The sequence below is a fragment of the Diabrotica virgifera genome, chromosome 6 (assembly GCF_917563875.1).
Source record: "Diabrotica virgifera virgifera chromosome 6, PGI_DIABVI_V3a".
Classification (NCBI taxonomy): Eukaryota; Metazoa; Arthropoda; class Insecta; order Coleoptera; family Chrysomelidae; genus Diabrotica; species Diabrotica virgifera.
The window spans coordinates 217,642,308-217,669,392 of NC_065448.1; the positions used below are offsets into that span (position 1 = coordinate 217,642,308).

Sequence of the window (27,085 nt, forward strand, 5' to 3'; positions counted from 1 at the left end):
GAGGTAAAATAGAAATTGATGGCATCAGTATTGAACAAGTACGAATAAAATCCTTTATAAAGGGTATATTTGTTAAAATCCCTAAAAAGGGCTACATCACAGAACTAGTTTTCGATCGGATGACCGATCATCATCAGTGCTTACCTAAAATGCGTATAACCTGATAAGATAATGCAAAGTTTTTAAAATTTTGACTACGGTTTTAAAAAGTGATAGGTTATACTCACGTGATTCTAACATGCTAACCACAAAATACAAAAATATGTGGGTAAAAACACTTTACAATTGATCCGTCATGGAATCATAGATAAAATATGTGAACTTAAACATAGGTGTCTAAAATATCCAATGTATTATGCTCCAGGTACCATTTGAGCTCAAAATTGACTTGTTCACATGTTGACTATATGGTGGCAAGTGACAATGATGACGGAAATCCCGAACGATGACATAACAGAAATGACAGTTCTACAGGAAGTTGAAAAAATTACCTGTTAGTTATGTAGAATCAAATGTAAAGCTTGTTAAATTGAGAACAGTAACTGCAAACTGCAATCACTGCACTGCGATAAATAATCAATTAAAATGAAATTAAACTTGACGTTATAGTTAGAAAATGTAGTCAAGTATGTTGTCAATGAAGGTGGTAGGCAAACCACATTACACATAAAATCGAAACTGTGAAATCGATAATAAACCCTCTTGTCATTAGACCTGAGGTTTATAAACGCATTTTATGTTGATTTCAAGTTATCGATTTTATTTAAATAGTTGGTAGTTGTTGAAGTTTGTGTAAGTTCAAGAAAAGATTACATTAGGGGTGACAGAAGTGTAAAAATGTCTCAATAATCTAGGGGGATATAAAACAAGCTCAAACTTAGGCGACTAATTCCCAAGGACCCCGCAGGCTACCCGGAACCCTAAGGGTTTGAAACCAAACCGCCATAAGATGTAGTTAACAGTAGGGGAAGGAGAGGATGGAATGTAAGATGTATATGAGATAATTAATGAAAATGGGACATGAACGGGACCCTGAAAGAAAAGATGAGACTTTTTGATATGGTTTTAGTATGTAATAGACATATTAGACAATTTAGATAAAATACCTTGAAATTACATTGTCCAGCTGAATAGACTCTTTTTAATAGTGTATACAGCTCAATATTAAGAATAATTGGGCACGTGCATTTACCATACATGCTGAAGGTCACCAAAATCACATGTCAATAAATGTATAGTTTAAATAACATAAGTGAATTAACTACATTGTAATAGTTAAGACACGTGACCCTCGACATTTTTACGAAGTAATGCATGTGCAGAAACATTCCGCAAAATTTCCAATATTTCTAATGGCTACATTTATTCGCTGTGTTACTTGTTATGCGCCATATTGGACCACATAGGACAATGTGTGGAGGGTTAATTCGTCTATTCGCACGCATAATGCATAATCACGAATAGCAAATACGCCTATCCACCCAGTTGTCGGTTTTTGACACACTTCAAATGACAAATATTTGGGCGCATATAGCGTAGCCGCATAACGCATAACAAATAAAGCTTAGCGAAGTGTGGTGCCGGATAGATGAAAATTATGCGGAAAATGACATGAATGAAATGAATTAACAGTTCATGAACCAGAGATTTATTCTCAAAATTAAAGGAATGCAAGAAAAACTTGACAATTACTATAAAAAATTTGTTTGTACTTATTGTTCTTTTAGAAGGCACGAAACCTCGTCACACGTTGTAAAGCGAGTACGGAATAAAAGAGACCAAGGAAAAGGAAAATAAATTTAATGAAAAATTCGTCTTGGTAAAAGGTATATTAATTTAAAAAGCCCCTAGAAGGGCTACAAATATAAAAACAAAACGTTTTCGCTCTGTAACAAGAGCATCATCAGTGTTCCAAGAATATGGTAAGTCACCCAAAAATACAGATGTTAAAACCTTTTAAAAATAGACTAAAAGTCTATAAGTGTACATATACATAGTAAAATCCAAAGGATGGATATAATTCCTATGGATATGGTCTTAGGGCAACATATGACTCCCACACATGGTACGTGGGTAGCTAGGTAATAATTAATTAGGTCATTATGTTGAAAGATGTGAAAGACAACACCTCCATAGAAGTAGGAATTATATTCATCTTTTGGATTTTACTATGTATACACTTATATAAGACTTTTAGTCTATTTTTAAAAGGTTTTAACCTTTGTATTTTTGGCTGGCTCACCATGTTCTTGTAACACTGATGATGCTCTTGTTACAGAGCGAAAACGTTTTGGTTTTTATATTTGTAGCGCTTCTAGGGGCTTTTTAAATTAATATACCTTTTACCAAGACGAATTTTTCATTAAATTTACTTGTAATTAATGGTATACAGCCCTACAGGAAATTCTTCCTTGTGGATGAAAAGGAAAATGTCCCATATATTACCTTTAGAAAAACTTTAAATGGCTTAAGAAACTGATGGTTCTATAAGTCAGCACAGGATTTTGTTATCTTCTTATGTAGAACTATGAATAATGAATTGGACCTGGACCTGCACCAACCATTAGGTAGGTGTCCGCTGGTATAAATGGTATTGAAAAACGAAGTTATAGCCTCAAATTACTATCATTATTTATAAACTTGGAATTTCATCAGGACCTGTCGCTAATGTCACTTTGCCATTTTTTGATGATTGTACGGCTTGTATTACCTCATAGCGTGTTATCAGGGTCCGTCGATGTTTATCGTATTCGGAGGTGAACTAATCCTATAGTCTTCGAATCGAATAGAATCCTACAAATCCTAATGTAATTTTCTCATTCGTAAATTTGTCCTCTACTTCAAATATAACTTTATCATATTCATCATGTAGCAGTGCAGCTTGTATCTTATTGAAGATACCAGCCGATTCTTTCACTTTTATAGATGTTAAACATGTATCATGTATCTATTTTCGAGTTCTTCAAATTCATGACACTGTCCCGCTAGATGTTGACACTTTCGTTTCTCGTATTTTAGGTCGAATTTCTTTTAGTATACTTTTATATAACACAAAGCACAAAGCACTTACGTATACTTTTATAAAATATATAAGCACAAAGATGTAAATGAACAAATAGCATCACTGAAATGGAAATTCGCTGGGCACAACGCAAGGCAAAAGGACGACAGATGGAATAATCAAATACTACACTTTCGACCCTGGGACTACCGAAGAGGGAGGAACAGGAAGACCTCAAATGAGATGGATCGACGATATCAAAAAACACGCTTGTTCCAAATGGATGAGTATAGCCCAGGACAGAGAATTCTGGAGAGGAAAATGGGATTCCTACATTCAAGAATTGGCGAAATAGGCTATATATAAATAGAGCTACTTTTATAAAGTTTTTCGTTGTTTTTGCCATCAAATCCAATGTTTTCTGTCATCCAATATTTCGTTTTTAGCTTTGAGCTGCCTTTTAAAAGTCCTTTGACAGATTTCTTTTATTGTTGTTATAATTTTATTTAAGCCCTCATTGATATTCTCGCCGATATTTTCCCAATATTTTTCGTTCAGTTGTCTTTGAACTGTTTCCTTAACTTTCTTGTCTTGTAGTTGGGTTTGGGTGGTAATATTAATAATTTTACGAGAATTCAGTCCACATAGACACTTGTATTAAAATTTCCTTTAATATTCTTTTTAAAATCATCACAGGAGCTAATATATTGAAAAGTTAGATGAATAAAAGTGCATTTTTCTTAATAGGATCCATAACACTTTTAACATAATAAAATAGAAAATGACTTACCGCAAACATGTGAAGTCCCAAGGGATCAGCTAACAGCTTTTCGAAAGACCCGGCCCACACCGAAGGCCCTTCAGAATAGTTACATTTCACAAAGTTCTGGTCATCGCACTGTAACAGAAAAAAGTTGTTCAGATACACCAACATCTTCACTGCGCGATTAATAAAACGATACTAAACTAAACGAAAAGCGCGGTCCGCGGTGCGATCTAAAATAAAAGCCCGATGGAGTGGAGAGTCGCGATATACATATACGCATACCGCATATTATAGTCCACGTTGTAAGTCCGCTACTGTATGAAAAAAATTTGTGATTCGGTTTCTTTGCGGATTCCTGTTCAAAAATATCCTATACACATGCATGCCTCACCGCCTAGGTTAAACACTACTACTTAAAGGGGTTAAAAAAGAGAAAAAGGCGTATAACGCCACTCCTACGTAAGCGGCATTACCGCAGAAAGGCTTCTCGGATGCTCCTTTTCCTAGGTCATAGGGCATCCAAGATCAAAAAACAAGTATAGTCTTCCCAACGTTATTTCTGCGATTGGGGAGGGACACGGGGGTAGCTTGAGGGGGTCAGGGAGGTAGCGTCTCCTTGGGGAGTGACCTCTTTGATCTTCGGACATGAGAATCTCCGGGAATCTGTGAAATCATAAATCAGAAGGGTGCCTTGCGAAATTTTTGGGCAGAAATTGTTTAAACATTTTTTAAAACAAATTCAGAAGATCACCTTTTTTGCTCCGGAAAGAGGTTTTTTGGGTCATTAAACAAAAAAAGTCTCTTTTAATTTTTCTCAAAAGTTGATAGTTTTCGAGTAATAAGCGATTTAAAATTTGAAAAATGCGAAAATACGCATTTTCGAAGCTTGATTCAAATTATGTAAATTTTTATTTTTAAGGTGGCTAAGTTCCTAAATTAATATTTAAGCATTCAATTTCAAGGTTCTGAAGAGTAATCGGAGCTTATTTCAATTTAGACCGTTTTTTAATTGTTAATTATGCGCGTCCAATCAACTTTTAAGTCGCCAAACCGCGGTGGCTCTCCACCGCGCGTCGCACTATATGGTGCGTCTCTCCACTTATACATATACGTACTTATGCAAAAAATTCCCATCAAATAATAGACACTTATCACATTTTTGAAGTTATACTTCTTTAGGCGCGATTGAGAGTAACATTTCATAATACTGCGCGCATGCGCACACATACAGTATGGCGTTTAGTTGCTGAATCTTTCAAGTTATGTATAAATATATCAGTACAAGAAAAGGTGTGAAAAGAATATATTAGTGTTTTTAGTAAATGTATTATTTATTATAATTTTTGTGTCTGGATTTGTCTTCCTCGGGAATAAGATATGTTATAATAATAGTAAGTATTTTTAAGTATTTTTGTATTAAATTTGTCAGTATGTATGAGAAATCTTGTAACCTGTCAAAGCAAAAGGGACATAGCTCAGTGGTAGAGCGTGTGACCGGAGATCAAGAGGTCTCGGGTTCAAATCCCGTACGCTTCATATTTTTTTTTATATTTTTGGTATCGTTTTAATAAAAATTTTTTAAAAGTGGTAGGTAAAGAAAGTTAGTTTAATATTTAAATAAAATACAAATAACCTGTTAAGTATATTAATTTCGTTGAAATCATAATAATAGAAGTGTAACTTCTTACGTGCGTACAAAGTACACACACATTTTTTTTTTCTTTAATTTATCATTATTGTGTGTTTTATTGCCTTTAAAGCATTCGACAAAGTACGACATGAACAATTAATTCTTCTTCTTCAAGTCCGTCTCCTATCGGAGGTTGGAAATCATCACAGCTATTCTTATTTTACTGGCGGCTGCCCTAAATAGGTCGATGGAACTGCAGCCGAACCATTCCCTCAGATTTCTTAACCAAGATATTCTGCGCCTACCGATACTTCTCTTACCCCTGATTTTACCCTGAATGATCAGTCTCAGCAGCGAGTATTTGTCACCTCTCATAACATGGCCAAAGTATTCAAGCTTTCTTCTTTTAACAGTAAGTACAACTTCACATCCTTTTCCGATCCGACGTAAAATTTCGGCATTCGTCACGTGGTCCACCCAAGATACACGTAGCATTTTACGGTAACACCACATCTCAAAAGCTTTAATGTTTTTAATGCTGCCCATCTTGATGGTCCATGACTCAACTCCGTATAATAAAGTGGAGAAGATGTAACACCGCAGCATACGCACTCTCAGATCAAGATTTATGTCACGACTACAGAAAAATATTTTCATCTTGTTAAATGCTGATCTAGCTATTTCTATTCTTGCTCTTATTTCTTTTGTTTGATCGCCTGTATGATCCAGGCAAGCTCCAAGGTATTTATAGGAGGATACCCTTTCTATAACCGTGTTATTGACAACCAAATCATTCCTGGCGTGTGGATCTTTTGTTATTACCATCCATTTAGTTTTTCTGAGGTTTAATGTAAGTCCGTAGCTGTTGCAGTAGTGGTTAGTGCGTTCCATCAGTCGTTGCAGATCTGTAAGATTGTCTGCTAATATCACTGTGTCGTCAGCGTATCTCAAATTATTGATCGTATTTCCGTTGATCACTACACCACAACTAACGTCCGACAGAGCTTCTTTAAATATGACTTCGCTATAAAAATTAAACAAAAGAGGAGACAGAATACACCCCTGTCTTACTCCTCTACATATTTTGATCTCCTCAGTCATTTCATCATCTACCTTGACTCGTGCTGTTTGATTCCAATACAAATTAGTTATTATTCTAATATCTTTTTCATCAATGTTCTTTTCGACTAGAAGTTGTCTCAGTCGGTCGTGTCGGACTCTATCGAAGGCCTTCTCAAAGTCTATAAAGCAGGCGTATACATCCTGATTGATATCCAAACACCGTTGAAATAGTACGCCCACACCAAAGAGCGCTTCCCTCGTACCAAGGCCGTTCCTGAAGCCCATTTGTGTTTCACTAATATCTTCTTCAAGTTTGCGGAAAATTCTATTATGAATGATTTTTAGAAAAACTTTAAGCATATGACTCATCAAGGCAATCGTTCTGTAATCCGAGCACTCTTTTACATTTGATTTTTTAGGTATTAAAATGAATGTGGACCTTAACCAGTCTTGTGGTATTATTCCAGTACCATATATGTTGTTAAATAACTCGAGTATCATGTTGATCACTTCTCCATCAATAAGTTTTAATACTTCAACCGGTATTTCATCAGGCCCTGGTGTCTTACCATCCTTGGTGTTTTTTAAAGCATATTCCAGTTCTTGTTTAAGTATCCTTAAACCCTTCATTTCTTCTCGTTTCACTGTTATTAATTCTCTTTCGTCGTCAAAAAGTTCTTTTACGTATTCTTTCCATATTTCCACAATTAATGCATGTGTTGAAATAAAAAGAAGATAGACTACAATGATCTCAGGATTATATCGAATTTATACTATAAGGAACGAGCAAAAATACGTGTTAACGATCAACTGTCAGAGGAAATAGAAATTAGACGTGGGGTGAGACAGAGATGCGTGTTGTCGCCAATTCTTTTTAATGCCTACTCGGAATAGATCTTGAAAAAAGCTCTTGAGGGTGAAACAGCTGGAATAAAGGAGGGTTTGGACAAGAATACGGTCTAACACTGAACGTCAAGAAGCAAAATTTATGAGAATATCGAAAACCAATGTCGAATGAGTCGACCAATATGCATATCTTGGAACAACGATTAACTCCACAGGTGATTACTTCCAGGAAATCAAAACCAGAATAGAAAAGACGTGAGCAAATTTTAACAAAATGAGAAAAGTGTTTTACAAAGAGATTTGAAGTTGAAGCCAAGAGTTAGGTTGGCTAGGTGCTACGTTTTCTCGACTCTGTCTTATGGAATGGAAGCTTGGATCTTGAATTCGGCATCAATGAAAAAACTGGAATCATTCGAGTAATGGGTTTATAGAAGAATTTTGAAAATATCATGGACAGAACACGTCACTAACAACGAGGTTCTGAGAAACATGAATAAAGAAATTCAAATCGAAAATACCATTAAAACATGAAAATTAGAATATCTCGGACATATTACACGTGGAGAGAATTACAACTTGATCCAATTGATTATGCAGGGAAAGATTCAAGGAAAAAGAAGCATAGAGAAACGCAGAATATCGTAAAGTCCGAATAGCTATGATGATTGCCGACCTCCGTCGCGGAGATGGCACTTAAAGAAGAAGAAGAAGATATTTTTTAAAATAATTTATTTATTTATTTAATTAATTATTGCCAATGTGCTAATTAAATACTCTAAACATATACTTAAGTTGGAAACATATGGGAAACTTTTTTGTTATGCATTTTATGAAAAAAAGTTATTCTTTATAAAAAGTTCTGCATGCTCTAAAACCTAAGATTCAATCATCAGATATCAAATTTTGTCAATATTATACGAGGTATGTCAAAAAATATGAACTTCGTTCAAGAGTAAAGTATGTACCTTTATTTCTCTCAATATCGAAAATTCTTATTATGGAAAGTTGTTTGGAAATATAAACTAAGACAAAATATGCAATTACATGCTTCTAATTGGAAAAAAATATTTCCCAAATTTTTCTCAAATTTGTTGATACTAACTTTGTTTTTATTTATTACACATAAAATAACTCTTGTATTATTACTTTTACGAAAAAAAGGTATTCTTTATAAAAACCTCTGTATGTCGTAAGACCGAAGATGCAACCATCAGATATTACATTTTATTAATTTTATACGAGGTATTTTAAAAAAATATGAATTTCACTCAAGAGTAAAGTACCTTTATTTTTTACAATATTGAAAACGGTTATTAAAAAAGTTGTTTAGAATTAAAAACTATGTTTTAGTATGCAATAACATCCTTCTACTTGAAATATTGTGAAATATAAAGGTACTATAATCTTGAGCGAATTTCATATTTTTTGACACACCTCGTATAAAATTAATAAAAGTTGATATATCATGGTTGTGTCTTAGATTTTAGACCATGCAAAGCTTTTTATGAAGAATAACTTTTTTTCGTAAAATGAATAATAAACGAGAATATTTGTAATAATTAAAAACGATGTTGGGTATCCATAAATTTGAAAAAAAAAATTTCAATTAGAAGTATGTAATTGCATATTTGATCTTAGTTTTTAATTCCAAACAACTTTTTATCATAAGAATTTTCGATATTGAGAGAAATAAAGGTACTTTACCCTTGACCGAAATTCATATTTTTTGACATACCTCGTATAATATTGAGAAAATTTGATAGACACGCTGTAGAGCCTCATAGCCGCACCATATAATGCGACGCGCGGCGGCTTAAAAGACATCAGTCTAAATTGAAATAAGTCTGGATTACTCTTCAGAATTTTGAAATTGAATGCTTAAACTTCAATTTAGGCACTTGGCAACCTCAAAAATAATAATTTACATATAATTTTTCAAGCCTCAAAAATGCCTATTTTTCGAAAAAAAAACATATTTTCCGAAGCAAAAAAGGTGGTCTTTTGAATTTGTTTAAACAATTTGTGCCGAAAAATTTCGCCCGACATCCTTCTTCTTCTTCTTCAACCTATGTTCGTCCACTGCTGGACATAGACCTCTTCCATTTGCTTCCATCGATTTCTACTCTTGGCAATTATTCTCATCCACTGCTTGCCCGCGATTTGTTTGATATCATCTGCCCATCTCTTCTGCGGTCTGCCTACTCCTCACCTGTTCTCTCTTGGCCTAAAGTTTGTTAATCTTTGTCTCCATTTTTTGGACTACATGCCCGACCTATTGCCACCTGAGCCTTGCTATACGTTCTGCGACATCAGATCAGTAATCTCTCCATCGCTCTCTGGGTTGTACTGAGATGCTCTACTCTAAGGTTTTCTTTGCAAAGGCCATGGTCTCCAGTCCATATGTAGTTACAGGCAAGATGCATTTGTCATAAACTGTACGTTTTAGACACATTGGTATATCTTTGTTCTTCAAAATAAAGCTTAACTTGACGAAAGCTACCCAAGACACGGCTATTTGACATTTTTGCCGATTATCCTCACGACATCCTTCAGATTTGTTTAAAGAGGACATTTTTGAATCCGCAAAGAAACCGAAACGGAAAATTTTTTCATACGGGTCACGGGAGCGGCTACACAACATGGACTAATACATACGTATTATTCTAGGCAATGTAGGCAGTTTGTTTATTCAATCAAACAATTTTATTTTACAGCTGCATTTTAATGGACGACTTCAAATTTATTTAACAGAATAATTGATATGGTGGTACAGAACGGACATGGACTGTTTTGTTCTAGGATGAATGAATGGCATTCCTGACATTGCTATCTCGTCTACCAAATGTTTTCCAACACAAAAAAGTTTTTATAACAGACTTGAGAAGCACGCAATTTTTTGTTGTGTCTTCATTGTAATATTTTTTGCACTCTTATTAAACAAGTACTTAACTAAATGGAAAATTATACAAGATTATTATGTACCCGGTACAATACAATTATTTCTGGTCTGTATTGTACCGGGTGTCCCAATAAGAATGGCTCTCGGCCATATCTCAGGAACCGTTTATAGTACAACTTTGAGAAAAAAATATTTATAACAAAAGTTGCCTCGGGAAAAGCCTGGAAATTATTTTCATAATTGTAGGTTCACCGCTAGAGGGCGTAATTGAATATCAAAAATTAAAAAATCAAAATTTTACAAAATTTGTTATGAAAAAATGGCTGTAAATCCGGTTCTGCTAAATCAAATTTTGCAATCTTGGTCTTGTTGAAAACAGCTCTTTTTCGTCAATGTAAGAGTTATAATTTCGAAACAGCTTATTAAGTAATATGCCAGCTAGGAGGCGTTATTTAATTTTTTTCAGAAATTTAGTTTTCTTTGGATTAGAGTATTGAAATTAGTGGATTGGAGTATTTAATATTTTCCAAATATTTCCAAATATTAAATACAGCATTTTTAATCCTGTATTGCAAAATTAGATCAAATTAGCAACATAATACCGAAAACAAACATATCTTAACCTTAACAAACGTGCAAATTTTAAACATAACTGTTACTGTCACCGGTAAACGAAGTTAAGGAAAGGTAGTGTGCTGTGGAATAAATAAAGAACCATTTTTTAAATGTCAAATTTGTATTAATTAAAACAACAATAGGACAAACAACACTATAAAATATAACAAAGAAATAAAATCAACTACTTAGTGACGACTTAAATGTTCAAATTATGACCCATAATTTTCGATGCAAGTATTTACTCTTTAAGAGTATATTGAACAGCAGTCTCAATTTCTGCTCTCGCAATACTGTGCATGGCGTTTCCTACTCTCTGGATGTTTTCTCGAGTAGTGGGTCTAGGGGCAAAAACAAATCTGGTGATCTGGCTAGCCAAAAAAATAGGCTTCCACGTCCTATCCATCTATCAGCGAATGACACATCTAAAAAATCTCTTACGACTATGGAAAAATGAGCGGGATAACCATCGTGCTGAAACAACATGGATCTACGAACTGCTAGCGGTGCATCTTCAAGAAGAAGAGGCAATTCATTCCTTAAAAAAATAAGATATCGTTCACCAATAATAGCATTATCGAAAAGAAAGGGTCCAATTATCTGACTATCGCCAGATTTAACTGTTTGGCGTGGGGACGGTTTGGCATTTCACTTTTATTTAGGTATGGGGACGGATTAAAGACCTTGTTTTTGCAGCTAGGCCTACTCGAGAAAAAATTATATAGAGAATACGAAACCCCATTCACAGCATTTCGAGAAAAAAAAATTAAGACTGCTGTTCAATCTACTCTTGAAAGAGTAAATGCTTGAATCAAAAATGATGGGCAATAATTTGAGCATTTAAGTCGTCACTAAGTAGTTGTTTTTATTTCTTTGTTATATTTTATAGTGTTGTTTGTCTTATTGTTGTTTTAATTAATTATGTACGTTGAGATCTGGAAAATGTTTCTTTGTTTTTTCTACAGCACACTACCCTTTCTTAACTTCGTTTACTGGTGACAGTAACGGTTAGGTTTAAACTTTACACGTTTCTTAAGATATCTCGAGATAGAAAAAAGGTATCGGCATGTGGTTTTCGCTATTCTGTTTCTAATTCTATCTAATTTTGTAATACATGATTAAAAAGGCATACTTGTATTTAATATTTTCCAAAGAAAACTAGATTTCTGAAAATAATTAAATAACGCCTCCTAGCTGGCATATTACTTAATAGGCTGTTTCGGAATTATAACTCTTAAATTGACAACAAGATCAAGTTTGCAAAATTCGATTTAGAAGAACCGGACTTACAGCCATTTTTTTCATAACAAGGTTCCCACTCACCCCCACCTCTTAATTGCAAAGGTAGACTTAAACTTGTGAAATCAAATATGCGCAGAATTTTATGAAGAATACGATGATCAGATTTCCAGTGCCCTTTCGTAAGGCAAATTTTGTAAAATTTTGATTTTTTAATTTTTGATATTCAATTAAGCCCTCTAGCGGTGGAACTACAATTATGAAAATATTTTTCAGGCTTTTCCCGAGGCAACTTTTGTTATAAATATTTTTTTCTCAAAGCTGTACTATAAACGGTTCCTGAGATATCACCGAGAGCCATTCTTATTGGCTCACCCGGTACAGGGTGGGATATAACTACTGTTTTCTGTTTGGAAAATAGACTAGGGTTAGATTATTTGGACCAAAATATGCCTTTGGGGTCGTTCAAGTATTACGTAATTATTACGCAATTTGGAGGAGGTAGGGTTGTCATTGTTTTTTATTTAATAAAATAAATTAATCTGCCTAGTTGGCAACCCTTTTCGCTTACGTTTTACAAAGAATTCCTCCATTGTATTGTACAATATTGTTATTTTGTTCTTTTTGTTTATGTTTTACGGAGAATCCTTCGACTGTATTGTACGTCCTTTTTATTTTGTTTTCGTTGCGAATAATACACAAAAATATATTGCTGTAATCAGTGTTTTTAAAGTGAATTCATACTATAATATCATCAAAATTAAAAAAAAAACGCGAAAATTGACAACTACCGATGTTTCAGCGAAATATAGAAACCCTGAAAATAACTTGCAGGATCCAGCAGAACCTACTCTGGCTTGGTATAGCACTCAAGTCCGTTGAATCGTAATATTTCTTAATAGGAGAGTGCAATTAGAACGAAAACATGTATTGTTTCGGAAAAATTCAAACAAGCTTATATTTTTCTAAAACTTTTTATGTTAGTTTATATATATGTTAAAGTAAAAAGTTCTACACGCAGATTTGGCCGCTAATTGTTTATTAATTGTTTAAACAATAACAATTGTTTTGTATAAATAATTTTAAAAATATCATTTATCATTTTACTTTGATCAAATATGTTTCTATTCTGTTCTTGATTATGCTGAATCCGAATATGGCATTGCAATTTGAAAATTCTTATACAGAAGCTCTTATACAGTGTGTTTGCGTAGCTAGGAACCACATGGAAAACTTTTTTATTATCAATTTTAGGAAAAAAAGTTATTCTTAATAAAATGCTCTGGATAGTCAAAAATCTAAAACTCAACCATCAGATATCAAATTTTATCAATTTTATACGAGTTATGTCAAAAATATGAATTTTGTTAAAGAGTAAAGTACCTTTATATTCCGGAATATCAAAAAATGCTATTATGAAAAGTTGTTGGAAATTAGAAACTATGTCTAAATATACAATTACATCATTCTAATCGAAAAAAAATTAAATCTTTTCTCAAATTACGGATACTCATCATCATTTTATTACAATTATGATAACTATTTTATTATCACTTTTACGAAAAAAAGTTATTCTTGATAAAATGCTCTCTCTGGTCTAAAATCTAAGATACAACCATCAGATATCAAATTTTTTTAGTTTTATACTTGAGTTGAGTGCCTTTATTATTCACAATATTTTAATTAGAAGGATGTAATTAAACACTAAAACAAATGTTTTAATTCCAAACAACTTTTCTTAATAACAATTTTCGATATTGTGAAATGTAAAGGTACTTTACTCCTGAGTGAAATTCATATTTTTTGACATATCTCGTATAACATTAATTAAATTTGATATTTGATGATTGAGTCTGATGATTATATACGATGCAAAGTATTTTATAAAGAATAACTTTTTTTCGTAAAACTGATAAGTTGAAGCTTATTATTAAATGTATTTTAGGTAAGTTTTACAGAAAAAAGTTTTGATCACTTTGTATAAACATTTTTTTAGCTGGTAATTTTCGGTTTTTGTATTACATTTTTGTTATCTTTCTCTTTCTCTTAAAAAGAAATAGTTTATTTCATTTCTAAAGTAAAATAATTTAGTGCATTTTAAAGATTACATCCTAAGCTTTAAAGAAGCACTTAAAAAATTGTAATAGATCTGTTCAAACTTGACTAATACCGTCTTAAAGTGGTGGTAATTCTATAAAACTACGAAGATTTCAAAAATTACATTTTTTGAGGCGTCAATCATTTGAATTAAATTTTTGAGATTTGTTTGAATGAAACATCATTTAGTAAGATGCTTGAAAGGTAAGTTGTGCAAAATTGAGAGTTAATAAGAAAAAATGTATTAGTTACACATTTTTAAATTATTTTTAAACAAAATTCATGTAAGGCTCACTTTCCGCCCAGACCGTACTTATGCCCATACATTTTATTTCTTTCTATTATAACCATAAGATAGCTTAATTATTCTTCTTTCATGTTCAATTTGTAAAATTTCATTTGATCCATTAGTTAAAGAATTACATTAAAATAACTCAACCGTGCACTTCGCCGTACGTTAGTTTACAGTGCGCCAATGTTTGTGAGAAGGGTGACTTTAGCGTTGTAAATAAAAAATTATAGAAAATACAGATTTAATTTTATAAAATTCTTTATATTGTAAATTTTCTAAATTATTCAATGGTCAAGTCAGTTTTTTTTGCTAAAATTTATATTTTCGGAGTTATTTAAAAAAAACATCTAATTTCGTAGTTCATTTGTTTAATAAAAAATGAAGAACCCACTTCTCGAGTAGAACTTTTTGATATGTTGTTTATTAAACATTTCTTAATGAAATTACAAAAAGTTCTACCTTTTTGATTTTTTCCGAAGTGAAAATCTATATGCACTCCCCTATAAAACTGATTAAATAAGCGGATGAATTCTGCTCTTGCCGATCAAGGAGTGCATTGAAATCTGTCAGTGCCGCCACCCTGCCCAATCCTTCAAATTCCAAGCAAAAGCTTGTGCTACCTGGTCAGTTAGATAAATGATCATGGAAGTTTTCCCATTTGTTCCATGCATTTCCATTTTTGGCCATCATCTTTATTTCTTCTCTATTCCTTCCTATTTCTTCGATCTGATCTATCCATTTCCTTCTGGATATTCCCCTTCGTCTTTTCCTTCTACTTCCCAATTCTAATAGTTGCCTTAATAATTCTTTCTGGTTTCATTCTATTAATATGTCCGAACCAGCATATTTGCTTTTGTTTAATGTACATACTCACTAATAGGTTTCTGCTTTGTCATTTTGATATCTTCATTTCTTATCCTGTCTCATTTTGTTTTCCCGCACATTTTTCTCAAATTTTTCATTTCGATTGTATTTATTTTCGATTCATGTTTTTTATGAATTGTCTAGTTTTTCTTGCGTATATTATTATTGTCACCGTTATCGTAATGTGATTTTGTTACTTCCATTTTATGTTTATATCTACGTCTCCTACAGTATTGTGTAGTATAATCGTGTAGATTTATTTCCTCTATTTGTTATTTCCGCTCATCAGTTACAATGCTGCCCAGACATTCATAATTTATTTTTTTTAATATTGTTTCATTATATTTAATTTCCTCATTGTTTTTCTGATGATTGTGATGAATTCAGAAGGTCTGCTCATAAACATCGTAAAGAGGAGAAAAACAGAATACTTCAGTCGCACCTATAGAAGTACGGGTAATAGTCTAGGCGTCAAATAGAGGTCACCGTGTCCTTTTCAATTCTGATGGACAAACTCAACGGTTTCTTATAGATTTTTGGCTGCTGATTACGAATTTCGAGGGTGGATTTCGATGTGAGTGGTCAAATAATTGTTATAAACAATTTAATTGCTTATAAATTGTTTATACGGCTCTGGCTCATAAACTAAAAGAGATAAAAAATAATGTTTCAAATAAAATTTGTTCGTTAATAAAGAAAGAAGAAAAAAACGTTTACTAAACTTAAATCCAACAATTAGAACTCAAGGTAAAATTAGTACACAATGCAAATTGCAAACTAAGTATTTTTCGAAGCTTTATCGATCGTAACTCGGCTTCTACGCATGCAAATGAGCCTTAGAAGGTCTCATTTCAAAGCTTCGTTAATAAACTTCCAAACAGAGTTTGTTAAATTACTTGATCTTCATTTGTTTTAGAGTTATACCCATTTGAAGTAATAATTTTCTTAAAAAAATGTACATTAATTTGTTTATAAGGGTTTCAAGCAAATTTAAACTATAAACATTTATACTTTAATTAACAATATTGATAGAAGAACTCAAAACGAACATTTTGAGCTCACGAAAGTGTTTGTATGTTTATTTTTGGCCAAGCTATCGATATTTTAATAGTGCGCTCTGAGGCGCAAGATCGGCTCACCGCGTAAAGGTTCACGCGCTAACTTCTCGATGCAAATTATAATTTCTATGTATATATACGTTATCTTCATTTTTCATTTTTAAAGATCCTAATAAATTTTCATCATATAATTCTTATAATTAAATCATCATACTGTACCTCGTATCACCCTTCATTCTATTTACTTTGTCATCTATTTTTTGTACTAAATGAGAAAAAAAAACATTAAAAACTAATATTTCAGAAATAGAACTAAAAATAGTTTAATATTATTTATTAATACTATTTTTACAAACTTTTTGTTTCATGCATCTGAATCGAGATGTACAGGGAATCTCAGCTTTTTTACATCTGCAAAGTTCTTAGAGCAATTTTTACACTTACATGGTGGTACTAAGTCTGTTCTTGTAGGCAGTAAAACTAAAACTTTCTGGGTCTTCAGAGTCTAATTATCTATATGATACAGATATAATCTATATCATATAGATATTCAGTGGATAGTATCCATATAAAGTGGATCTAGTTCTTTTGCAGCATCATCAAGGCACGTCAATTGTGTGTATGCCGCCACAACATTACTGCTCGTTTTATATGCAATGATGATGCTGCGAAATAAATCGATCCATTTTTATATGGATGTGACATATTGGCTCATTTGCATGCGTAGAAGCCGAGTTACGATCGATAAAGCGTCGAAAAATAGTTGACTGTAACCCGATGTTGCGCTTCATAGCGCGCCATTGAAATATCGATATCTTGACCAAAAATAAACTTACGAACATTTTCTAAAGCTCAAATTATTTCTTTTGAGTTCTTCTATCATTATTGTTAATTAAAGTATAAATGTTTACAGCTCAAATTTACTTGAAGCCCTTATAAACAAATTAATGTACAATTTTTTAAATAAAATTTTCAAACGGGTGTAACTTTAAAACTAATGAAGATAAAGTAATTTAACAAACTTTGTTTGGAAGCCTATTAATGAGGCTTTAAAATGAGACCTTCTAAGGCTCATATGCGTGCGTAGAAGGCGAGTTACGATCAATAAAGCTTCTAAAAATACTTATTTTTCAATTTGCAATTTGCATTGTGCACTAATTTTACAATATCTTGAGTTATAATTGTTGGATTTAAGTTTAGTAAACGTTTTTTTCTTCGTTTTTTATTAACGAACAAATTTTATTTGAAACATTCTTTTCTATTTCTTTTAGTTTATGAGCCCAGAGCCTTATAAACAATTCATAAACAATTAAATTGTTTATAATAACTTTTTGACCACTCGGATCGAAATCCAACCTCGAAATTCGTAATCAGCAGCCAAAAATCCATAAGAAACCGTTGAGTTTGTCCATCAGAATTGAAAAGGACACGGTGACCCCTCTGGCGCCTAGACTATAAGGCCTATTATTATAGATCTTCGCTGAAACTAAGGTATTTGTTGCAACTCCGCAGGTTGATGTACCTCATAACCCAATATTAGTGCACAATATTATATACTAAATTTACAATCAAGATGCAGTACAAATAAACAAACCAAGACACGTTAAATGCTACTGGGAGCACTCCCGAATCATAATTTACAATGTATAAACTTTGGAAATCATGATTTACAATGTATATACATTGTAAATTATGATTCGGGAGTGCTCCTAGTAGCATTTAACGTGTCTTGGGATTGTTTATTTCTACTGCATCTTGATTGTAAATTTAGTATAATTCGCCATATAATACAAGGAAAAGTGGAGGGAAAGAGATGTAATATTAGACAATGGTGTGACTCCACAGCAGAAGAATTATTTCGCGCAGCAGCCTATAGAGAATGGTTTCAGGAAATTGTAAACATGATGACGGCCAACTTCTAAAAACGGACACAGCACCTAAAGAAGAATATTGTTTTTGTTTTCCTTTTAATTAACTATCATCGTTTTTGTTTTATTTTTATTCACCTTCATTTTCATTTTTAGTGTCATTCACCAGAATTTGCATTTTATTTTTATTGTACAATATTATTTGCGTAGAGTAAATTCTGTAATTTTACTGGTGGCTAGTACCTGTATCCAAATATTGTATTTAGGCTTTCTTCTTTAGCTTTGAGGTTCAACAAGAACAAGAATATGCTTAAACTATTTCCCTGTTTTATTCCTTTAGTTTTTTTAAATCAATGGATTTGGCGAGATAATGGTAGGGGATTTTTTCAGTTACTCGAGCGCGTTAGATTATTACATGGGGAGAAACCTTGTACCCTGTAAATGTACCTCTACCATATATTGGCTCTTAACACAGCGAAGTTAGTTAAGGAGGGCCCGAAAAAAAATCTATCCTTAAAAAGAAGCTCGAAAATAATGTGCCTTACAGAGTAGACGTGGTTTTGCGGTGCTGCGATTAAGTATTGGAATATGTGGTAAACGTGCACGTATAATTTTGAAAATTTGTCTGTAAGTGGAAGTTATTCATTGTAAGCTGATTTTTAGCTGATTTGCAGTAAGTTTTTATAAAGTTTGTTTTGTTAAAATGGGTAGAGATGGTAATAGAAGTCAAAGTGGTAAGGGAGAGGATGAATTGCACTCAGTAGTTAAAGACCTTGTTGTTAAATTGTGCACAGCAGATGAGTTTATCCTCAAGCTTACCGAAACTATAACTGGGATTATCGAAGAGAAATATAACGAAAAAATTGCCAAACTCGAAGAAGAAAATCAAAGTATTGTTAGAAAACTTCAGCAGCAGGAAGAGACAATCAAATCTCTTGTTAATCACCAAAAGAAACAGGAACAAATGGGGAGAAGCACCAACCTTAGAATTTATGGAGTTCCTGAACCATCGGGTCCTGAAAATTTGTCTAAAACTATGCTTGCTATATTTACAACTACAATGCATCTGGAATTAGATGAAAGAAGTATAGAGTTCTGCTATCGACTGAACAAGAAAGAAACCCACAAAAGTAGACCAGTTTTGGTGAAATTTTCCTCAAATTATTATAAAAATGTTGTTTACAAAAATAAAAGGTCACTGAAGTCTACAAATATAATAATTCGAGAGGATTTAACGAGAGAGCAGCTAAATATTGTAACGGAGGCAGTGAAAAAAATTAATGGTTCAGGTGTGGTTTGGACAAATTATGGTCAAGTTTACGTCAAACTGAATGGTCAACAAAATGGTAGAAGAATCAGCTCACTGGAGGATGTCGCTAAACTACTTACTTAGTATATAATGTATTATTATTATTCTCTATTTAATGGCTTTTGAAATTAACAGATAGAATCATGATGTTTGTTATTTTTATCTTTTACGAGCATAACAATGTTAAGGATTATATTTGTAGCATTTGACCAATTGAGTTGTTCCCGTTACTAGATTTTTATCTAGGTGGAACAAAAACTACAAGAACTACAATTTTTTGTTTAAGTTAGATATCGTTTGTTTTGGTATTGTTTTAATTTCGAACTCGAGCATTCAAATTGTTTAAAATAAAACAAAATGTTTAAAGTAGGTTGCTGTAATGCAAGATCATTAGTACCTTCATTGCAAAATATTAAACAAATAGTTTCGGATAATTCTTTAGATATTTTTTTAATATGTGAAACATGGTTGAAATATAGTATTGTTGATGACCAATTAAATTTTAATAATTATAAATTATACCGGGCGGATAGAAATTGCAGAGGTAAAGGAATATGTATATATGTTGGAGATGGATTGCGTTGTGAACCACTTATAAGTAGGCAGGATTATATCTGGGAACAGTTATGGATTAAAATTACGGTTCATAAAAAAACATTTGGAATAGGTGTAATATATAGACCTCATGAAAAAAATTTAAATTCTTTTCTGGATGAGTTTGAAAATAGTCTAATTGATATTGGACCAACTGTAGATGAAATAATTTGTATGGGTGATTTTAATTTAGACTTGTTTGACTATGACAATAGTAGTGTTAAGAATTTTTATTCAATTTTAGAATCACTGAATTATTGTCAATTGATAGACGTTCCTACTAGAGTCACTGCTACATCTGCAACACTTCTAGATTATGTAATAGTACAAAAAGGAGCTGCAGTGGAGGGGGGTGTCATACATCATAACATCTCAGATCACTCTATTGTTTATTGTAAGGTAAATGTAGGTGGTACATCGCAACAATCTAAAATGTGTACATATAGAAGCTTTAAAAATTTTAATCAAGAATCCTTTCAGGCTGATTTGTTTAATACTTCATTTTTCAGAATATATGACCAGGAAAATATTGATGCAAAAATATCGTACTTAGTTAATTGCTTAAATAATTTATTTGATAGACATATTCCCATAGTTACCTCTAGAGTCACTAAAGCCAGAGCACCATGGATGACATATGTCATCAAAATTATGATGAACGAGAGGGACAAAGCTTTAAGCAAATTTAAAAGGACTAGATTACAGAGACATTTAGATTTTTATAGACAAATGCGTAACTTTACTAATCGGGCTATTGAGAGAGAAAAAAAGGCATACTTTATACATCAATTCAATAATAATTCATCAAAAGAAATGTGGAAGACACTAAAGTTGAATAAATTTCTTCCCGATAAAAATAAAAATATTCCAGAGGATTTAAAAAAGCCTAACGATCTAAATAATTTTTTTATAAAATCTGTTCCTAATAAAAAACCACCCCAACATCTTTTAAATTTTTATAATAATAATAGATTACTCAATGAAAACTTTAAATTTAAGGAAATTAATGACTTGTTTGTTTTTAAGACCATATCAGATATAAAAACGAATGCGAGAGGGTTTGATGGTATAAATATTAAATTAATTAAACTTTGTTGTCCTCATATCGTACCTTACATTACACATATTATAAATTATTGTTTAACAGAGAATGTCTGTCCGGCGATGTGGAAGAGGGCAGTTGTGAGGGTATTGCCGAAGAAACAAAATCCAAAAGAAATGAAAGACTTGCGAGGTATCAGTATTTTACCTACTTTATCCAAAGTATTGGAAAGAGCTATGGAAATTCAAATAAAGGAATATATACAACAATTTTCTCTTTTACCTGATGTTCAATCTGGATTTCGCAAAGGCTTTAGTTGCACAACTGCACTTTTGCATATTGTCGATGACATACTTACGGCTATAGATGACAGAAAATGTACTATATTGATTTTATTAGATTTTAGCAGAGCTTTTGACACTATTAACCATCAATTAATGATAAGCATTTTAAAGTATTTAGGATTTTCCTATGATGCGTTGTTACTTATAATAAGCTATTTGGAAGGGCGACAACAGCATGTTAATATAGAAGGTCAAAATTCAAACTCTTTGAATATTAATTCAGGAGTTCCACAAGGCTCAATATTGGGTCCTTTATTATTTTCTCTATATACTTCTAATCTTCTCTCTAAGCTTCAGTCATGCCAAGCTCATTTATATGCTGATGACACTCAGCTCTACTACAGTTTCCCAATCGAAAATTTAAAAAACGCTAATGATCTGATTAATGCCGATTTAAAAAGATTTGTAGAAGCTGCTTTAAACCATTGCCTATGCATCAATTCCAGTAAATCAAACATATTAATATTTGGGCCAAAAAATCAAAGGGAATTAGTTTTACCATCAATCCAAATCCAAATTCAGGATTCAATTCTTGATGTTGTTGATGTGGCAAAGAATTTGGGTGTATTAATGGATTCAGAGTTAAGATTCGAAAAACATATAAATAAATTGATACAGCGTGCCTACACTTCAATTAAGATTATATACGGTAATCGACATTTTCTACCATTTAATGTTAAGAAAATTTTGTGTGAATCTCTTGTACTTTCAAATTTTAATTATGCTGACGCTCTTTACGGTCCTAATTTAGCCACTCACTACAAGAATAAAATTCAAAAAGTTCAAAATTCCTGTCTAAGACTCATATTTGGCATTCGCAGAAGACAAAGAGTTTCACATAAAATTAAGGAAATTGAGTGGCTGAATATGGAAAATAGAAGGGTACATCAATACAGTCTGTCTTTATCATAAAATAATTCTAACAAAAAAACCGTCTTATCTTCATCGTAAAATCACGTATCGAACGGACATACACAACTTAAATATTAGATATAAAGGTTTGCTTGCAATACCGAAATTTAAAACAGAGATATTTAGAAGGTCTTTTAGGTATCAGGTATGTCATTTGTATAATTCATTACCATCAACAATAAAAGTATTAAACATTGGGCAGTTTAAATCCAAATCTAGAGACTATTTGTTTATTTCTCAATCATAATTTTGGTTCTGGACGAACATAATGCTCGAGCTCGAATAAATTGGTAAATGAAACGAAATTATTGTTGTTTTTATAATGGCACTATATAGATAAGTTTTTTTTTTCTTTTTCGGGTTAAGTGGAAGAACATTTTCTGTAAATGGCGACATTTCAGAAAATGAACTTCGCCCTTTATTTCTGAAAATAATATATTATGTTTTATATAAAAATGTACATTTCTATATTGAAGAAATAATAAAGACGATATTATTATTATTATTATTATTATTAAAATACTCGAAATTGTTAGATTAAGATAAGGTAAGTTAAGTACAAGCAAAAAAGTGTATATTTAAAAAATCTGACGACTTGAGCGTAAGGAAATGGGTGAGTCAAAAAGTTTCACAAAAAAAGCGAAAGTCAGATCGAAAAACTAAAAAATACGTCTTCAATATTTTTCAAAAATCTATCGAATGGTACTAAACATGACCTCCACGGAGACGGGTGGGGGTTAATTTAAAATTTTAAATACAAACCCCGCGATATTTCGTAAAATGAACATCAGACCGAAAAACTACAAAAAACACTTTCAAAATGTTTTTGAAAAATCTATCGAAATGTACCAAATACGACACTCCATATAATTCGCCATATAATACAAGGAAAAGTGGAGGGAAAGAGATGTAATATTAGACAATGGTGTGACTCCACAGCAGAAGAATTATTTCGCGCAGCAGCCTATAGAGAATGGTTTCAGGAAATTGTAAACATGATGACGGCCAACTTCTATCTTAATTTAAATTTAAAATTAAATCTTAATTTAAAGTTAATTTAAAATTTAAATTTAAATTTAATTTAAAATTTTAATTTAAAATCTTAAATGGGACCCCTAAATTTTTATTGCAGATTTGGATTCTTTACGTAAAAATAAGCAACTTTTATTTGAGCCATTTTTTCGAATTATGGATAGATGACGCTATAATCGGAAAAAACGATTGTTGGAAATGGAAAATTTAATTAAAAAGTGGAACGTCCCACTAAAATGAAATATTTTACTTAACTTTTTTTGGTTTTAGGACCTAATAATCACAACCCAATAGGTCCCCATAACGCTCGAGTGACTGCAAATTTAGCATACTTTACTCCCCTACCATAAGTCAAATATTACTTTATTAGATTTTTGTCGATCTATAGCAATTCCCTACCTGAAATTGACTCCTAATACAAGAAGTATAGTAGGAAGATCGAGAACATGAACATCCAAAGTATTTAAGGACATTCGATGGGGAATAACATTATTTATAAACGTGAAGATCAGAGACGATAGCCATACCAGGAGAAAATTGTGAAGCCAAACCACTAACACTAAAGTTGTGTAAAAATTGTTTTATACATTATCTCAAGACATAAACTTATACTATTAGATGCAAATAAAAATTTCCATAACCGCTTATTACTCATTCATACATGTACTTGCAATTATTATAACAGTAACTCCCAGTGATCTATTTATAGGACGGGTCAAAATTCAAAAATGCAAATATATAAAACAATTTCATGAATATTTCCATATTAAGAACAATATTACTGAAAATTATGTACAAGTAAACTTTTGAAATTAATGGGTATATACACGGTGTTTCAAAAAAGGGAACACCGTCTCTAGGATAGGTAAACCACTGAAAAATAATTGGGGTTTGTTTAGTAAAAACTTTTTGTAACGCTATTCGTTTTCAAGATTCAAACAATTTTACATATTTTTTACGATTTTGCCGAAACTACTGGTAACATTGTAATGAAATTTGGTGGGTTTTAAGAGGTAGTTATTGTGCATTTTTTGACATACAACTAAGAGTTTTATATTCATCATTGGCGCGCATACTGATGAATAGAAACTTATTTCGAACATGGATAGAAACTTATTTCGAATACTATGTAAGGGTTAAGATGTTTTATTTTTTTTTATAAAAACAGGATTTTTTGTCATAAATTGAACGAAGAATTCAAAAATGATTTTTGGTTTGAAATATCTCAGTGGCCTAATATTTTTTTTCCTCTAAAAATTCAGCCCATTACCCGAATGCCCGTATCCGCGCCAATGATAAATATTTTTTTTTAATATTTACGATCTAATATTTACAATGTAAAATACGATGTAATATTTACAATCTGTCCTCAACTAAGAACAATAGGTAAATTATTTGACAAAAATTGAAAATTTGACCTGTAGAGGGAGATCCAGTGATCACCCTCTTTACATAAATTAAATTAAAACAAATTAAAATAAGTTTAGTTATCACAGATTATTCGAATCTTCTTGCTAGGTCCACTACTTTGAATCTCTTCAGGCGTCGTACATCATTGTGGTCATCAGTGAGGTTGCTGGCTAACTCGTTTGGATGAGATTCTAGTCTCTTGGAATATTTTTTGTAATATTCTGTTATTACTGTCTTTATGGATGGAACACTGAGGTCTTGCTCTATCACATAGTTTGGCACGTACCAAGGGGCATTTAGCATTGTTCTAAGGACTTTGTTCTGGAATCTCTGCAGTATTTCTAGGTTAGTTTGACTGGCGGTCCCCCAAAGTTGGATAGCATAGGTCCACACTGGTTTTAATATAGTTTTATATATCAGCAGTTTGTTTTCAAGAGATAGTTGAGATTTACGACCGATGATCCAGTACATTTCTCGGAATTTTATTCCTAGTTGTTTTCTTTTTGTAAAAATATGCTTTTGCCAAGTTAATCTCCTATAAAGATGGATTCCTAGGTACTTGACAGTATCGGTTTGTGGGAGTTGCGTTTCATTTAGTGTTACAGATGGACATGTTTGTCTTTTCATGGTGAAGGTTACATGGATGGATTTACTCTCATTCGCCTTTATCTTCCATTTTTTAAGCCATCTTTGTATAATATTAAGGTCTTTCTGAAGGGTTCTGGATGCTGTATTTGGATCATGGTGAGAGGCTAGTACAGCAGTGTCATCAGCAAAAGTTGCACACGTTGTTCTGTTACTTGTGGGTAGGTCAGCAGTGTAGAGCAAGTACAATATCGGTCCCAAGACACTTCCTTGTGGTACTCCGGCTTTTATTGGTCTTAGGATTGTGTATTCGTTATCCTGCTTGACTAGGAAATGTCGGTTGGAAATATAGCTTTTTAGGATTTGATAAAAAGGATGGGGAAGGTTTTGCATTAGTTTAAAGAGCATACCAGCATGTCATACCTTGTCGAAGGCCTGACCAATGTCCAGGAATGCAGCAGAACAATACCTTTTATTTTCTAGATCACTTCTGATGTGTTTTACCAGTCTATGTACCTGTTCTATCGTTCCGTGTTGTGTCCTGAACCCAAATTGGTGTTGGGGAATTAGTTTCCTTTCTTCTATAACTGGGGATAATTGTTTAAGGAGAAGTTTTTCCAAGATTTTTGATAGAACAGGTAGCAGGCTTATTGGTCTGTATGAAGTCACTTGAGTTTTATTTTTCCTTGGCTTAGGTATGATAAATATAAAATCCTTAATTGTATGTCAAAAAATGCACAATAACTACCTCTTAAAGCACCCAAATTTCATTACCATGTTGCCAGTAGTTTCTGGCGTTACAAAAAAATTTTTGACTAAGCAAACCTCAATTATTTTTCAGTTTTTTACCTATCCTAGAGACGGTGTTACCTTTTTTTGAAACACCCTGTAAAAAATTATTTCGAATACTTTGTAAGGGTTAAGATGTTTTATTTTTTGCATGAAAACGGCACGTCGTATGAGAAAAAGGTAAGATAGATTTTATGTGGCTAATTGAACGAGAAATTCGAAAATGATAGAGACGGTGTTACCTTTTTTTTGAACTACCTTGTATATGTTTGTTCGTTTCTGTATATACAGAACCTGCATCGACAAGCTAGCGTCCGCTGTAGGGAAAGTTCCAAACAAATTATTCAGTTAAATCAATTGTGTATCCGTTCATTGCAATGCAGCTGTGAATTGTTTGATTGAATAAATAGACCATACTGTTTCCGATTAGATAACAAGACGTCCCTGCAAAACCCTTCATCAAAATCAAAAGGGTAATAGAATGATTTGCATGTGCGTTTACGTGCTATATTATAATAAGTACTCCACAAAATCTGATTAGAAATACTGGTTTTGTCTAGATATATGCATATTGCAATATACAGAGATCAAAATCCACATGGAAAATAATTTTCTGTATCTGGCTGTATACCATTAATCACAAAAATTTTTAGCAAAATCCTTTATAAAAGGTATATATTTATTAAAAGTCTCTTAAAGGGCTACATCACAACCACAAAACGTTTTCGATCTGAAAAGATCATCATCAGTGCTAATTGGTTTTTAACATGCTGTGCCACCAAAATTTTGTGGGTAAAAACTCTTTAATGTTGTACAATTAAGAAAGATTTA

General features: G+C 32.4%; 1 protein-coding gene across 2 annotated transcripts in view; it reads right to left on the bottom strand.

Moving 5' to 3' along the window:
* LOC126887252 (regulator of G-protein signaling loco) overlaps positions 1–27,085 on the bottom strand; it is a 331,389-nt gene that overhangs the window by 36,627 nt on the left and 267,677 nt on the right. For both annotated transcript variants that reach the window (XM_050654667.1, XM_050654666.1), the window contains exon 4: positions 3,792–3,899. In XM_050654667.1, coding sequence (XP_050510624.1) covers positions 3,792–3,899 — 108 coding nt within the window. The remainder of the gene's footprint in view (positions 1–3,791; positions 3,900–27,085) is intronic.